The 17,318-nt window shown below is 49.7% G+C and overlaps 1 protein-coding gene across 2 annotated transcripts in view; it reads right to left on the minus strand.

The window, feature by feature from the left end:
* The window catches only part of FLNB (filamin B), a 140,830-nt gene that overhangs the window by 5,812 nt on the left and 117,700 nt on the right, over window positions 1-17,318 (minus strand). For both annotated transcript variants that reach the window (XM_068557553.1, XM_068557552.1), the window contains 9 exons: window positions 16,509-16,667; window positions 15,983-16,186; window positions 14,791-14,943; window positions 14,563-14,685; window positions 11,487-11,753; window positions 10,713-10,850; window positions 9,258-9,373; window positions 5,618-5,750; window positions 2,636-2,812 (listed from right to left, as the gene is read on the minus strand). In XM_068557553.1, the coding sequence (XP_068413654.1) occupies window positions 2,636-2,812; window positions 5,618-5,750; window positions 9,258-9,373; window positions 10,713-10,850; window positions 11,487-11,753; window positions 14,563-14,685; window positions 14,791-14,943; window positions 15,983-16,186; window positions 16,509-16,667 (1,470 nt within the window). The remainder of the gene's footprint in view (window positions 1-2,635; window positions 2,813-5,617; window positions 5,751-9,257; window positions 9,374-10,712; window positions 10,851-11,486; window positions 11,754-14,562; window positions 14,686-14,790; window positions 14,944-15,982; window positions 16,187-16,508; window positions 16,668-17,318) is intronic.

Here is a 17,318-nt window from a genome sequence, read left to right on the forward strand (position 1 = left end):
GCTGGGGAATGGCTGAACTGGGGTTTAAACATAAGGTCTGTCTAACCTGGAGCTAATGCACTCGCCTGAGAGCAGATGGGAGAAAGAAAATCCACATGCAGGAGTCCCTCTCACCACCACCTCCAGCTAGAATCAGTACCCCAGACATCTCTGGGCATGGCGGTGTTCCCCTGCACCCCCGTGTATATACAGATGAGTTCCTGTGAGTTTAATGCATGTTTAACGCAGCCCTACTCCATCTTCAAGGTGGCTGAGGGGTAACGGGAGGGAAGGAGGCTCTCCCCTTACATCTCGTGCACACTGGGGTTCCTGGAGCATTTCATCAGGAAAGTGGCTCTTCCAGCCAGAGTCTGGAACTCCCTGGTCTAACTCCTGACCTTCTCAGCCCTTCTGCAGCAGAGAGTCCCACCCCAAATTCTCCACATTCCCCTGCTCTAAAACCTGCAGAATTGACCATTTAAAGCTTGAGCCAAGAGATACAGCCAGCCCACCCATAAAAACACAGGGAAGCTTGCTTTGTTCCGAAGGTCAGGATGCAGGCCCTCCAGCAGCCGGGAAGAGACACCTTTTCATTCCACACACACTGCAGCTGTGTAATCCTGGGATGGATGTTTGGGAAAAGGCCTGGGAGCGGGAGGGCTAGAAAAACAAGACGCCTTCCCCTTGACAAGAGCAATATTTACACAGGATTTGAAACAGGCGTGTTCTGTACCTCTCCTGCCTGGCTGGAAGTCTCCCTGCAAGACCAGCTCCTTCCCTCAGCAGCATCCAGTGCTGGCAAAGCACAGCCTGAAACCTGAGCTCCTGAGAAGGCTTGCGAACAGCCAACAGGAAGCATGAGAGGCCCTGGGCACAGCAGGTGTGACCCAGCAGGGGGATGAGGTGGCTGCTGGCAGCACAGGAGACCTCAGTGGCTGCTGCGGGGCCTGGACCAGGGCCTGCTGGGCCTCCAAGTGCCAGGAGGACCCCACCTGGGCTTCAAGGATGGATGGCTTGTCAGGGGCCAAATGCCTGCACTACTGCCTGGGAACCTTCCAGGGCAGCTGGGAAGATAGGTGTCCTTGTGTAGGACACCCCACAAAGCAGGCCAGGGGTGTAGCCACTGCCTCGGGGCGAGCCAGCCATTTAGGAAGGCAGCAAAACTCAGGGGTTAAGTGAGCAGGCCTTGAGGTTGTGAACCTGGACTGGTTCTGGTTCTGCCCCCTCCAAGCTAAGTAAGCTTGGGGAGTGACTCAACCTTTCTGAGTTCTCACTTTGCTCATCTGTAAAATGGACACTGCCTAGGGTGAAACAATACCGTGCCTTTTACAAAGGGCAAGCTGCTGGCCCAGAGTTCAGTGTGGAGCCGGACAGGATGGGCCTGGGGAGATGAGAAGTACTCATGCAGACCCTGTGGGAGGTTTTGCCGAGGCCACTGCTTTGGCCAGAGTCGCAGGGTGGCACACCAGCCGGTCAGTCACTCCTGCAACTCCTGTTGTCCCCTTACGACACTCGCTCCACAGGGCTGGATGCCAGGCAACCACGGCCACTCATCCCCTTGCCTGTGGGGAGGTGGGTCTGCTCTGTCCCACTCACCATGTGGGGTAGGGGGGACACTAACAGCAAAATGTGCACACACAAGGAACTCAAGAATCCTTCCTAAGAGGCACCAAAGTAACACTCAGACGCAAACCACGTCCCAGTGAGTCCACGCCTGCAATGAAGCGTAAGTGGACAAGCTCCCCACCCCGGCACCTTCCGTAACAGTGACACACTGGACACCCCTGATGCCCACCTCTACATTCACGGTATAGACACTAACTACAGCCATTACAAGGCAGGTACATCTGTAGGTTTTGACACGGAAAGTTCCTTAAGATGTCAAGTGACAAAAGCAAGTTGTACAATACAACGATAGCACTAAGACTATTTCTATAAAATAAAACTAAAACTCCATGTCTACCTTTTTAACAAACCGACTAGCTAAGCAACCAAGTGACCAAGAATGAAGACCAACAAAGGGACACTCGGAAGGTCCTCCCCTGATCTGCTAAGCCGTGTTTCCTCCTGGACCCAGAGGGAGGGAGAGAGGAGAAGCAAGATGGAACTTTACATACTTCCTCACTGCCAGTATTTTTCACAATCAAACGTGTTCCATCTGTGGCAAAGACTAAAAAAGAATTTGACTGTTTTAGTCTTTTCTCCTCCCCCGTTAGGATTAGAATAAAAAGGAGCCGGGCTGTGACAGGTCTTACTGCCGATTGAACGTGTTTCTAGGAGGCCAGGGTCCACTAAAGGAGCTGGTGGGTAGGGGACCTCCCCAGAGGCCCGTTACATGCATCATGAACTCTGTGCAGGCAAAGGAACCCTCAAAACAAAGGATGCTGTGTTTTTTTCCCTATCAGTGTCCCGGTCCTAAAAGAATCTGGCAAAGGAAGACAGCTGCAGCACAACAAACAGTAATGAGCTGTGAGAACGCAGCCATCAAGCCCTCACTCTGGATTTACCGCAGGTCAAGTGAGAGCCTCCCAAGGGTGCATTACTGAAGTTTCCCTGGGGAGAGAGGGTGGCAGGCTTCCCGGGGGCTTGAAGAGTTCCATCTGCTCTTCCCCGGGGACAACTCGGTTCAAGACAAGAGGCAGAGGCAGTGTGTTACCTGTGGTGCCCCCCTCGAGCCCCGAGCCGTAGGCGGACACCAGGGCAGGGTTCCCTGCTTGTCCAGGTTCCCCGACTCGTACTTTGAAGGGACTTCCAACCACGTGGCTCCCGTTGAACTTGACGTCGATCGTGTGGACACCATTCTCGTGGGGGATGAAGCGAACAGCATACTTATCTGGGAGAGTGAGCAAAGGCACAGGGTAAAAGTGGGCCCGTGGACCCGACCAAGGTGGGTGGGGACAAAGGACAGGAGCCCAACCTGAGAGGGCCGATCTTACATCACTAATAAGAAATGGCCCTACTGCAAGCCTGGCACCCAATATGTTGGTGATCAAAACCAGATGGGCCTATTTGTCTGTACCTAGACAGCCCTTTGGGAAATGCATCCAAATCTCAAATTCTGTGTTTAATCCTCTGTGGCTTTGGCCTCAGAAAAACACTTCCTTTATTAAAAGCTCACTTCTGGCGCAGTTTCTCTGCTTGGCCAGGGGAAAAAATGGTTCCAACTGAGACTAATGCTCCTTAATTAAGCTCCAAGCTAGCAACTGCCCCACAGGGCAATGGCCAGGTTTCTCACTGTGTGTTTGGGTCACAGCATGTGGTAAGATGATCTATAAACTGAAATGGGCACCTAGAATATCCTTCCACCATGCACCACTTGACCACCCCTTCTTCCTTGAAGTGCTCCCAGCTGGGATGCAGAGTCTGTTCTCCTCCAGTCAGTCTCTCAGCCTCTCCCTAGCTCCTTGTACCCTCCATCCCTTTCAGAACTTTTGTCGCTCAAAGCTCCACCCAAATCCTCTTCTCTTCTCCTCTGGACTCTCTCCATATGGAGCTGCCACCCATATCCTTCAACACTGCACGCCCACCATCAGTCCCCAGCTGGTACCCACCCCTCCTCTCTGAAAGCCAATGTGCTACAGGGAAAACTGATCCCACCCCCATGTCCACGTATGGTCCTTGACTGGGTCAAATTAATGCGGGATAGCAGGGGGAGAAATCCCTCTTTCCCTAAGCCTAAGTCAATTAGCACATGGCATTTAGCCACACAGGAAGGGACTCAGGAACAGGCATGTGTGTTCAGTGAGATAGGAGGGGAGGTTTGCTGGAGACTTCTGCAAAAGGAGCATCTAAGACTTCTGGAGAAAGAATCTTGAGGAGAGAATGTCTCTCTTGATTGGTGTCGTGTGCTGCTGCAGCCACCTTGCCACCAAGAGGAAGGCCAGTTTCAGAATGAGGCCCACAGATCAGAAGAAAGAGCAGAGATGTTTGGGGCCTTGGAGAATGTACCTGAATGGCTGAATTAAATTGTTGCTGAAACCCATCTTAGATTTTGAACTTTCCACTTACGTGAATTAACACACCCCCTTGTAATGGACCATGTGTGTAATGGACCCCCTTTATTATGTGAATTGGCTTGAGATGGGTGTTCTGTAATTTGTCACCAACGGCATCCTAACTGTGTCAGGCTGGTGGTCTCAGACACTGCTAGGGCTTCAAATACTGCCTGGGGCTGAGGACACCCTATCTCACTTGGTGGCTAAATCCCAATGCAGTAGAGATCTATTAAATGTTCCCACTTGGATATCTCAGAGACACTTAAAAACCTCTCAAAAAATAAAGTATTAAACTCTGTAAGGCAGTGACCAACCCTTGCTCACCCATGGCTGCTGTCCTGAGTTTTGTTAACTGCATCATCATCTTTCTACCCCATCAACAAGCTACATGTAACCTTTCTGAATTCACTTTCATTCCCTATGGCCAATTGGTCACCAAATGTTACAGTTCTCTGACCTCAAGTCCTTCCTCTGCATTTCTAACACTGCTGATTAACACTGTTTTCTCAAACGGACTACCCTGCGAGCATCGGCTTACCACCTTGCCCTTCAGATGTACCAACACATTCTCTATAATGTGGTCAGACTTAAACCATTATCTGACCAGGGCACCCAGCCCACACATTTGTTCCTTCTGAGGCTCTCCACTGCCCTTTCTTTTTCCGCCCAGTGGGAGGAAGATGTCTAAATGCCAACCCAGGTCCCAGGTGTCTACCCTCACTGCATGCAGAGCAGGGTACACAGCAAACGCCCAATAAGGGCAGTGGTCACAGGGCTCTTCCTCATGCATCAGGGCCCATATTCAATGTTACCTCCTCAGAGAAGTCCTTCTGACCTTGTCAAAGCAGAAACCCTTTTCCTCTCCTGCTCTGACCATCTTTAGCGTTTGGTTCTCGATTCTGCTGTGCTGCTGGTGACCAGCTGGGGTCCTCACCCGTGCACTACACCTTTCTGGCTCACACTTTAGGTCCTCACTAGACTCTGTGCTCCTCTCTGAAGGCAGGAATCATGACTTCCTCAGCCTTACCTTCCTGTCAAGTCTCTGACACTTAATACATGTTCACTAGAAAAATGGTCTCGTTCAAGTTGATTGACATCACAGAATTCCATACACCAAGGCAGCGAGCAAGAAAATCTCATGCTATTAAGTCCTACTGGGGACCCAGATTCTCTCTTTCCTTTTTTTAGCCGCACGGCTAGCAGGATGTTAGTTCCCCAACCAGGGATTGAACCCGGGCCCTCAGCAGTGAAAGTGCAGAGTCCCTGGACCGCCAGGGAATTCCCCAGATTCTCTTTTCTTAATTTACAGCAATCAACCTTTTCCTCAGAGTAAAGAGAGGTCAAAGTGTACTTATTCATTTCATAAGGTAAACAATAAAGATCTGTGATATTTTATTAAAATGAGAGAACATCACAATGAATGTCATGTTAAAGAAATCTGAAAAACAACTGAAAATAAATAAGTATTTGTTTAAAAAAAAAAAAAAACAAAACAACCCTGTCCCTGGCAAATGTTTATACCCTAATTTATAAACGGTGTCTGGCAACAGCAAAGGGAATCTGAAGGCCTTGCAGAGGCTGATGACCCCTCCTTCAGGGTACATGTTTGCAGAAACATTGCTGGTGTGGGCGCTGGTGCTTACCTGGCTCCAGCTCAGACACGTGGCATTCCTCCACGGCTCCAGAGGGGCTGTGCACCTTTGCATCAATCTTGCCTTTTGCCCCATTCAACCTTATAGCAAAGGAGGCTGGCTGGTTAACTTTTAATCCCGATTCCTGAGAATTCAATACATGAGATGCGTTACAGCCCTCGGCGTTCTTGCTCAACAGCACACACCGACCCAACCCAGGATTCCAGGGGGGGACAGTTCTCATGCAAATAGGTCTGGAATATGTTTTTCTATATAACACTTGGCAACAAAAGAGCAGGTGAGTAATTCCACGTTTCTAGCATTAAATATAAGAAAGCAGAGACACACATCTGCATGGTCTTGTATCTAAACCATCTTGATCCAGAGATGGTTCCTAGGTTTGGAGACTTAAGACATCCTGGCCAGCAGGATTACAGTTTCAGCATCCCAAACAAGAGCTGTACAGGCCAGAAAACCCAGTATCTTCCAGATCTGCCCCCTCCCTCAAAAAAGAAGAAAGAAAGAAAAAAAAGACTTCCTCTCCCCACCGCCTTTTTAGGAGGAGCCTGGCAGCTTATAAAACCCTGCACTCACTAACATGAACAAAGGCTTTTTATCTCAAGGGTGGAGATGGAGAGAACTTTTAATAAACTTGTAAAGGGCCACACATGATTTTTCTTTCATGCAGTACTGCACAGTGGTTAAAAATCAGCAGAACCTGGATTTACTGCCATTTCCTAGCTACATAACTAAACTGTTGAACCTGTTTGAGTCTCAGTTTCCTCATCGGTAAAAACAGGCATAATAACCAAATCTATCTCAGAGAGCTGCTGTGAGGATTAAACAAAGTTATGCATTCAAGGCACTCAGCACAGGGCCTGGTCCATACACAGGAAAGTTTAAAAATGTCAGCTTCTATTAACATGCATTTAGAAGTTGTTAGTCCCCCCCAAAAAAGCCATGGGAGAAGTGTAGCTTTTGCTCTTGAGTGGATCAATTTCACTCTCCATGCTTTGTCTTGGAAATTACATCCTCTGCTGGGAGAAGGGGATTAGAAGTTCAGATGCTTAAGATATTTTAAGATTGGCCAATCCTGAATAGCAAAATTTTACAAGCCAGCAGTTTTGATGTAAACATGGTTGGACAGCTACTCAGATGATAACTCTAAAGCAGCAGGGCTCACACTTAACGTGCAACCGAGGGTCTTGTTGAAATGCAGATTCTGATCCAGTGGGTCTGAGACGGAGCCTGGGACTCCACGTTTCTAAGAAGTTCCCAGGGGATGCTGAGGCTGCTGGTCCGAGGATCACATCTTAGCAGCAAGGCGCTATAAGCAGTGCTGCCTCGTTCAGTAGTCACTAGCCGCATGTGGTTATATACAGTTAAATTTAAATCAATTAAAATTAAAAACTCAGTCCCGGACTTCCCTGGTGGTCCAGTGGTTAAGAATCTGCCTGCCAATGCAGGGGACACGGGTTCGAGCCCTGGTCCCGGAAGATCCCACGTGCCGCGGAGCAACTAAGCCCGTGCGCCACAAGTACTGAGCCTGTGCCCTAGAGCCCGCGAGCCACAACTACTGAAGCCCATGTGCCACAATTAACTGAAGCCCAGGCGCCTAGAGCCCGTGCTCTGCAACAAGAGAAGCCACCGCAATGAGAAGCCCGCGCACCGCAATGAAGAGTAGCCCCCCACTTGCGGCAACTAGCGCAGCAACGAAGACACAACACAGCCATAAATTTAAAAAAACAACACAAAACAAAAAAAACCTCAGTCCCTCAGTTACGCTAGCCACATTTCAAGTGCTCAAGAGCCACGTGTGGCTCATGGCTACCGTACTGCACATCGGAGATGTGGGACATTCCCACTGTTGCAGAACATTCTACTAGACTGAGCTGCCCTAGAGGTTACAGATGAGGGAGGACTGAACACAAAATTAAGGAGTCTCTGATCGCCAGACCACCCCCATGCCACACCCTCCCCTACAGAATGCCAGCCGACTCCAATTTTCTAAAAAGTCTCAAAAGCAAGACAAAACAATACATGCCTCTCTTTCCTAACCAGCACCAGATGTTGCCGTGCAGCCTGCCAGTAAATCTCCACTAAATAATTTACATATCACTTGGCATCAAGTGACATGGGGAGAACAGGGAACAAAGTTGACACACCGGTCCCTCCTGTTGTAGCGGCTGGTTACAAAAGCTTGATGGACATACCAGCCTGCTGCACACTTGTTTAAATATTTTATGACCAAACTGTCATAAGAGGACTCTGTGGAAGTTTCTTGGAGCCGATTTCTCCACATCAGCTCCTTTTGGACAGAAGCGTTTACATTACCTGAATCCACTTGCCACTAAATCCTCAAGAGGGAGATAAACGCCTCACAAGATCCAAAAGAAATCTTCCAGATGCGTGAAGGCAGCTCTTTGCCCTCAACAAATGCCAGCTTTATCTCCCTCCGTAGGTTTTAGTTAAGTTGGCCACAGAAGGAACTTCTGTTAAGAAGCCTTTAAATGAAACACAAGAAAAACATCTGCACCACAGTGACCAGTCAGTATCCTTGGTACTCTCCAGATGAGGCCGCTTCAATCTGTAGACCGTGACCCTGGTCTGGGCTCTGTTTGGGTTCCCTAACGTTTGAGACAATTAGCAGTACCAGACCCCCGCAGGGGAAAGTTAGACTCTCAAATGTAAGCCAAGTACATGGAACCAATCTGAGATATGAGGTTGAGTTTTCATCAATCCAATATTTTCAAGAACTGGGGGGCAGCTGAAGGCTATTTAGAAACCCTTCTACCCAGAAATCACACTCTGGGATTTTGGTGTCATTCCACAGCCAAACTGCTACATCTGATTCAGTGTCCTAAGACCCAAGGGCATCCCCAATAGTTCTTAGTTTGGCTGAAGGCTCTAATGCAACCCTGAATTAAGTGCCCTGTTTAAGCCAGGGTGAAAAGTTGCATTTCCTGCCATTCTAAGAGGTTGGGCTATGTAACCACCTGCCACAATGCCGGGGCTGGGATTAAGGTGGCTGCTGTTAAGAGCATGGTTCTGGAACCACCGAGACCTCACTCTGCCTCATTCTAGCTGGTGCCCATAGCTGCATCCTCTCTGCATCTCAGTTTTTCTATCTTTAAATGGGGGTGTCAAGAAAAGCTACTCACCAGACTGTTGCAAGGATTTAGGGAAGTAACACTGATACAGTTCTTAACACAGTGCCTTGCACGCTTATTATAAATAAATCAGCATCATAAAATAAATCACAATTGACTTTCTTGAGGAAAAGGAGGCCAATAATAGCAAGCTGAATATCACTGGACTGTTAGTTTTGTGTTTGTTTTGTTTTGAAAGCCCTCCTTATCCCTTAACCAATTATTAACAGGCCTTCTTTGTTTCTCTGGAGTAAATATTTAGAAAACAAACTCGTCTGTAAATGTTGAGGAGTTTTGCTGACAGTGGCTGCTTTCTGCTCGCCCCAACGGTCTCCTGTCCTAAATGTGACTCTGCCGCAGGAAAGCTCCCCTACGCCTGGCAGCATCCGTGGTCAAAATGTGCTGGGGCCCCTGGCACAGTCGGAGATTGAAGGGGCCTTGGGAGTCCAGGGCCTCACTGGCTGGGCTGTGGCCAAGGAGGTGGATGTTTCCTTGTGTCTCACCTGAAGGCTCAGAACAGTGAGGCGGCGGGCATCGTCGGAGGGCGCGATCACCGGCACCAGGTAGGGACTTTCTGGGATGTGCTCATCATTGAACTTGATAGACACCTCGTAGTTACCTGTGGGGACAGGAAAGACCCATCATGTCAGAGATTCCGGGAAGGTGGTTCCAGAGTGGCCTCTTGTTTCTCTAGCTAGGGCCAAAGTGCCTTCCGAGAGACCCTGGCCCACTCCATGGCTGTGGCTGATTGGGTCAGAGAGGGTCACCTGGCTCACACCAGGCCAACGCGATTTTCTTAGTTGGAAAGGGCAGGGATTCTTTTTTTAATTTCAAAGAGCACTGAAGCATTGAAGTTTTTGTTCTGTGTTTTGCCAGTGTATATGTGAATCCCCACACCAATCACACATCAACATCTGGTGTGTATTCCCAATTTCTCTCCAAAGGAGAGGTTTATGACAGAGCATTTTATTAAAAATTATATACTTAAGAATAAGAAGGGCTTCATGTAACTAGGATCCCATTACTGATCCTGAACTATGAAGTGTAAGACATAAACTTTGAGAACAGGGGTAGAAGCAGAGTGATAACTAGGAAAGAAAATCTAGTCAAGGAAGAAGGGCAGGGATTCTTAACCTGGGCCCACAGGGTCCCTGCACAAAGGGTCTGTGTACAGTACTCAGGAGATCCATCAAACTCGAATGGGAAAAAAGGTACATCTTTATTTTTACTAACCTCTAACTGAAATTTAGCATTTCCTTCCTTTAGAAAAGTCGACAAGAAACCACAGCACATTAAGACTTGTGATTTTCTCAACAAAAACAATCACTTTCCAGCTTTATATATATCTTGACATACCATTTACACTCACTGCCACTTAGAAATTAAGGTAGTTAATAGACCATCACCAAATCGTATGATTTAACGTATTAATGAAAACGTGTATACGTTGCTATGTTGCATATTTGTTCCTTTAAAAAGATTTTGATAACGATATTTTATTACAATTGATTTCTTTTATAATCTGAAGTATTTTATTTCATGTGTTTAAAAATATTTCCTGAGATGGTCCCCATGGGCCTCACCAGATGCAAAAGGATTCGTGGCACACAAAAGGTTAAGAACCGCTGATCGAGGGAGCTCAGATGCTGAGGCCACTTTTCTGGGGCAGCCACACCAGCCACTGGCCGCGGGTGGGCAGAGAGAGGCTGGTCAGTGGGAAGAATGAAACAGTTGAACAAGAGCATAAAGCAGTGAGGCCAAGAGACAAGGAGAACAAGAATTCCAACCCCTTTGAGGTGTGGCTGGATATCCTGCAACTGGATTTCTAGGACGCATTCCCACGGGCCCATACAGATAAATTCCTCTTTTACTGGAGCTAGCCTGATGAGTTTCTGTTACTTACAACCCAACCATCCTCAAACAAGGAAAACGTCCTCCACTGGCCCCCGAGTACCTACCAGGCTCTTGGGCAATGTAAGACACACCACATGATCCGTTTTTATGGTCATCAAACGTAATCTCGGCCTTACTGGGGCCCTCAACAGCGATGGAGAGGCCCCCGGCACCTGCCTCCCGGGTCCAGATGCTGAATTCAGCTGAGACAGAGAAACACCTGGTCAGTGACTGAGCCCGGTATAGGCCCCTCTTCTGGCTCAAACATGGGGTGCTGGGTTCTGTTTGTTGCCAGCCCTTTCCTCTTTCTCTAACCCCAAGCAGGACCCAAGCAAGGGCATTGCTGATGTTTGCTAAGCACCATCCGTGACGACACTAAGTTCACGGGCGATCAGACATCTTTGGAATACATGCAAACCAAGTCAGAACAAGATGCGAATGTTCAGTTTCAGCCCCACAGATTTTCCCGCTCAGCAGCCACCACTGCAAGGGACCTTCCCAACCAGTTTTACACAATTCTAGCACGTTCCAAAGAACATTAGCCTGCAAGATGCTCTGGAAACGGTTTTATGACCCTGATCCTCTCTTAGAGACTCACAACACACACCCATAAATTACAGGCTCCGAGAAGTCCCTCAGTAAGACACTTGTTGAGCTTTGGGTAAGCAATTCCCAAATGTCTTTAGCCACGGAAGCCTTGTTTTAAAGAATGCCTCTTCACACCATCCATCAGTAACACACAACGTCTTCCTTTCAGAACAGGGTGAAGAGTGCAGGACGCTCACTCCGCCAGGCTGAACTCAATCTTCTCGAGTAAAAAGCCTGCCCAGAACGCTCACCTGGGACTCCTGCTTCTCCTCGCTCCAGGCCAGGGCCTCCTGCCCGGACCTTCTGGGCGCCCCCCTCACCCAGAGGCCCCACGGTGAACTGGAAGGGGCTGCCGGTGACGTGCTGGCCGCGGTACTTGACGCTGACGGTGTGAACCCCCATCTCCTGGGGCACAAACCGGACACAGTGCGAGCTCTTTCCCACAGGCACAATCTCTGCCTCGGTCACACGGCCTGAGGGGCTGGTGACGTGGGCCGACATGTCACTGCTGTCAATTTCTGAAAGGGGGTAGGGAGAAAAAGAGGAGGGTCAGGGCGAGGGCCCGAGGAGGAACCGGACATGCAGGGCGAGCAGCAGAAGGCAAAGCGGGTGGAGGCCAGGGGTGCGGGGTGCTCAGGCTTCCTCCAACCAGGCTGGATGCCTGCCCTCCTGTCTTCCTCAAATCCCTGGGTGGTCACGGCCAGCACGGAGAGTGCAGGGCCCTTCCAGCCACCCAGTGCAGAGAATATTCTGGGGGCACTGACACGTCTTGCCTCGCCGAGCACTTTGACAGCCTTCCTGGCTGGAGCTGAGTTAATTCCACACAGCAGTTTCAAACCAGAGCTTGAGCTGATAGCTACAGCATGTAAATAACAACAACGATGGCTCAGATGTTTCTAAGCAAATGTGACATGGGGTCATCAGTCATGCTTACAGGCGCTCTTTTCCATAGGTAAGGACAGAATACACAAGAGCCCTCATCCCTCATTGTCAAGAAGCCTTAGCATTTCTTTTAGGCAACAAGACAAAAATGCATTAGAGGAAAAGGTGAACCCAGGTTGGTCCCAGTGGCAAAGGCGAAACCGTGCGTGAGCAAAGCTTTGAGCAAACCGAAGACAAGAGGCCACACTTCCAGAAACGTGACGCCTCGGGTCCCCAACACCAGGAAGCAGACGCGTCTGCTCCACCCAAGGTGCTCTGCCATGCCAGCGACCGTGCCTGCACTGACAAGGTGGAGACAGGCACGCCGCATGCTGGGTGACCAAGTAACGCCATCACCTACAGCAGCACGAAACCGCACCCTCCAGCCCTACAGGATCTGGGCAGCAGCTCATGACTCTGAGCCCTGAGGACAGAGAAAGGAAGGAGGTTGAGGGGAGGGTCACCCCACATGGCCTGGGTCCGGAGGACATGTGGAGGCTGGAGGGCCATCCTCCCTTCTAATTGACAAGAGAGGGTGTTTTAGGTAATGATGGGAAAAGTTAGTCTCAGCCAGAATCATCTAGTACCACTGAAAAGAGTAAGGAGTCAAGAGCTAGACAAGACTTGAGGGAAAGGGTGACTGACCACATCACACAAAGATAAGAGACAAATAGGCAAAGGGAACAGGAGAGAGAATTCCCCAAATGAGAAATGTGAAGCAAACGAAAACACAGTCCGCTCGTCTAGTGACCAGAGAAATGGAACTGAAAACTGGATACCGTATCTTTCCATCAGATTGATCAAAGTGAGAACCAAAGACAGTGGCCAGTGCTGGTGGGGAAACAGAGAAACAGGCATCAATTCGTTTTCTGGAGGACAGGCTGCCGAGGCATAGCAGCATCTGAAACGTATCGGCCCAGCAATCCCACTCCCGGGCATCCATCCGAAGTGATGACAGATGTCACAGAGCACTGATTAAGGGGGTCGAGGGATGGAGATGAGCATACAGGAAATGAGAAAACCCAACGAGGACATGCACCTAGACGTGAATTGGAATCTTATGCAGTCATGAAAAGGATGATGGGGAAGTATACTTTGGTGTGGAAAGATGCCCACAGTACAGTGAGCGAGAAGTGCACCAGAGGGATCTGAGACCGAGCCTGTGTGTCTAGGAGGCTGGAGGCATCCAGGCTCCAGCTCTGGGCCTGAAACGTGAACCACAATCTCCCTGGACGGTGGGATATGAGGTGAGACTTACTTCCCCTGTTTTTGAGCACCTGAACTTTTTATGATCACAATCAACACGGTGCGTTTTAAGTGATTCTTAGGCTGGACGCTACAGTAATGAGGTTTTTACCAACGGTGTGTCTAGAAAGGAAGAACCCATCAGGTAATGCTGAGAAGGCAGAGCAAGAGATATACCACAAGTCAGGAAAGAGGGGAGACGAAGTGTGGACCTTCCTCTGGAAGCTAGAAGCTCATCACAATATGAGCTTCATCTGAAGACGATTTAGATCTTCCGTCTTCATAGAACCTGCAACTCCATAGCACATGCCAGAGGAGCCTCAAGCCTTCACTTACACAGTCACTTCTTTTTTTTTTTTTTTTTTTTTAATTTTTATTTATTTATTTATTTATCTATGGCTGTGTTGGGTCTTCGTTTCTGTGCGAGAGCTCTCTCTAGTTGCGGCAAGTGGGGGCCGCTCCTCATCGCAGTGCGCGGGCCTCTCACTATCGCGGCCTCTCTTGTTGCGGAGCACAGGCTCCAGACGCGCAGGCTCAGCAATTGTGGCTCACGGGCCCAGTTGCTCCGCAGCATGTGGGATCTTCCCGGACCAGGGCTCGAACCCGTGTCCCCTGCATTGGCAGGCAGATTCTCAACCACTGCGCCACCAGGGAAGCCCACACAGTCACTTCTTAATAGAAAGAACCTGGGCCACATTTCGGACAGACGATGGCTGTGTTGGGCAAAGGGCTAGATGTGGCCCACCCACCCAGCCTTGCTTCACAGGCCTCACTCCAATTTTAGGAATGAAAGATACGAACGGGAATTAGAAGGATGTCACTGGGCTGACACCTCCTTCCAGATATAAGCATCAGCAGGGCCAGTTCTCTCGCTATTAGTCTAGTTGACAGACAGTAAATGAAAGTCTGAAAGCTTATCTATTTTTCCCCCATGTGGTAAGATAAAGCTATTTTCATTTGGAAGAAGGAAAAGTAAATAGATTTACTTTTCCTGGATGGGCCTCTGTGAAAATAAGTATTAAAAATATTAATGAATTAAAAAAAAAAATTAAATTCAAAAACAGTCCCCCACAGCAGACTCGGACGGTACATTCTGGGCCAAGCCCAGACTTGGTTTCCAGTGGTGCCCACTGGCCTGACCCACGAGCCCCTCGTGCTCACCTGGGATCTTCAGGTTCAGGTCACAGATGCTCCCAACAGTGGCCACAGATGGGGCTCGACTGGTACGGGTGATGCTCTCCTTGACTCTTCCCTCCCCGCTGATCTTCACGGTAAAGGGGCTCCCTGCAAAAACCGAGCAGGCCCTTGAGAGAGCAGCCCAGAGGCCATGCGTGGCATTTACAGAAAACCCAAGCACGGGACAGGGAGAGCAGATGGGGCCACACGTACCAGGCACGTGCTCGTCGGCGAATTTGGTGGAGACAATGTAAACCCCAGGCACGGTGGGGAAGTAGGAGACCTTGCAAGTGCCGTCCTCCAGGTCCTCTGTCTGGATGTCCACTTTACTGGGGCCTTCCACCGCCAAGGAGATGCCACCATAACCTGCAACACAGTAGCCCGGGGCCGCTATGACAGCAGCTCATCAGGAAGGGGGAGCCTGATGAATGCAGAAAGGACCTCCACCCCTGGAAATGCTTCAGACGGCAGAAAGACAGTAACGGTGGTCCCTGTTGGACAGCACTGGGCAGAGGAGTCAGTTAAACGCTCTGAGAAATCCTGGAGTGAAATACCCTGGCTGAAGGTGGCCTTGACCATACTCTCTTCTCAAGGGTATCCACTAATATCCCAGCGACCACCTGTCCTGCAGAACCTGCTAGGGGGGACACTTTGCCCACCTGCTTCCAGGAATGGCACGTGCTGTCTGGGGGTTTATTACCAGCTGCAGGCCTGAGAATTTGACATTTTTAACTGCTCCTAGCTGCCTTGGATGCCCAGCCAGGGAACCACTAAGACAGCAGATCTAAAGCTTTAATAACCTGAGGAATCAACAGAGAACATAAGCCCATCAGGACCACAAATTCTCCAGCTCCTTGCCTTGGGAAGGTGACTTTATCCAGAAGTCACCAATGCAAGCCCATCCCTCAAAAAGGCAGAAGATGAAGACTCTGGGATGTGGAGTAGCTTGGAGTGGCCCATCCTAATTCGGACCATCTCAAAGAGGAAACAGGAAGAAACTCCTCATTTCCACGAAAGCACTGCTCAGCTGAACATGACTTTGACCAGCTGGCCCAACATTCTTAGTTTGAGATGAGTCAAGGAGACCCTGGGGAGCTGAGAACAATGGTGGGAGTACTGATAATGAAACAGATCTGCGAGTTGTTGTGGCTCTGGGTTCGAATGCCAGAAGCAGACGGGGCTGCTAACCCTGCGGGCCTCAATTTTTTCATCTAGAAAACAAAGATAATACCTACTTTACCACTGCTCTTGGGGCTTAAATGATAATCATGTAAAAGGGTCTATAGCTTGAAGGATGCTCAGAAAGAAAAGAAAGTTGGCAGGATAAAAAGATGGAGTAATGCGAGCAATAAGAAGCCAGTTCCAAAGTGCTGGGCCTTTTCCCCTGGGACCATCCCCCACAGACCTGCATCCCTCGTGTCCACGATGAAGTCAGACATCTCGAAAGTCCGGCCTTCCGACAGGCCACGGCCGTAGACTTTGGCTCTGCGGGCATCCCCGATCTCTGACTGGACCACCATGATGGACACGGGGCTGTTGGCCACGTGGTTGCCATTCTTCTTGATGCTGACCAGGTGTTCACCCACCTCCCGGGGGATGAAGGAGATGCCTGGACCAGGGCACAGATTGGGGGTTATGAGGTGGGAGGGAGGGGTGAAGGGGAGGAAGCAGGAGGGAGACACACTGGCAAGAACGGAAACAGGACTTCCTTCCTGACTTTCCGGCAACCTAGGGTGTCCAAGAGGGCTGTCAACATCATAAGGCAGAAATGCTTGGATTCTGACCATGCATGTGACCCAGCAGGTTTATCACATCACACTCCAAGGTGCTACCAATTTCCCAGGCAAGGACTGGGATCCCGGGCAAGGTGGGAACCCCCATCTCCCACTCAAGATGTCCCGGCTCCTGCCGGGAGGGCAGTCTGGGCTCACCGATGTGATTGTTGGGCAGCCTCTTTAGGAGACAGGGCTCGTCACGGCCGGATGGGGCCTTGATGCTGGCCGTCAGGGTGCTGAGGTCAGTCTCACTGATGTCGAGCAGGAAGTCGGCGGCAGAGCCCAGCTTCACCTGAGAGCACCGTCTGCTGTCGTCTGGGAAACACCAGCCCCAACACAGCTCCATTACACGTGGTCACCCTGGCTCTCCAGAGCTCTCACACCACATGCCATTTATAGATGAACAGGCAAGAATTAATTACGCAAACTTAAGTGACAAAAACACGCTCCGGACAATGAGCAGACCTAACCAACAAAGAATGACTGCTACTTAGGCCTGGTTACAGGGAAGACTAGTAACTGGCAGGAACTGGAGACCTGAGTCCACACAGACCACATTTATAACCCACTGAGAACATGATCTGAACACAGAGAGCACAACAGGGGTCAGAAGCAGGGCTTTGAGTCAGATAATCTCCACCTGAATCCCAGAATACCCACATGAACATGGCTAAGCCAGTCTCTCCAATCCTCAGTTTTCCCATCTGTAAAAGGGAGACAAAAATCTATCTAGAAGTGATGCCGATGAGAATCTCTGAGCTCATTTACTCGTGCAATAAGTATTATTTGAAGGCCTCTATCTGAGGGCCTCCTTATTTGGACCCTGGAGTCAGACTGGCACAAATAATTGCCCTCCAAATGATGTGCTTGCCTTTCCCGGGATTACCAGCTGCAGGAGGAATTTAGCCTATCCAATGCTGGCCTTGCACCCCTTGTTTGTTCCCAAGGAGACGCTGTGAAACCTAA

The sequence above is a fragment of the Eschrichtius robustus genome, chromosome 12 (assembly GCF_028021215.1).
Source record: "Eschrichtius robustus isolate mEscRob2 chromosome 12, mEscRob2.pri, whole genome shotgun sequence".
Taxonomy (NCBI): Eukaryota; Metazoa; Chordata; class Mammalia; order Artiodactyla; family Eschrichtiidae; genus Eschrichtius; species Eschrichtius robustus.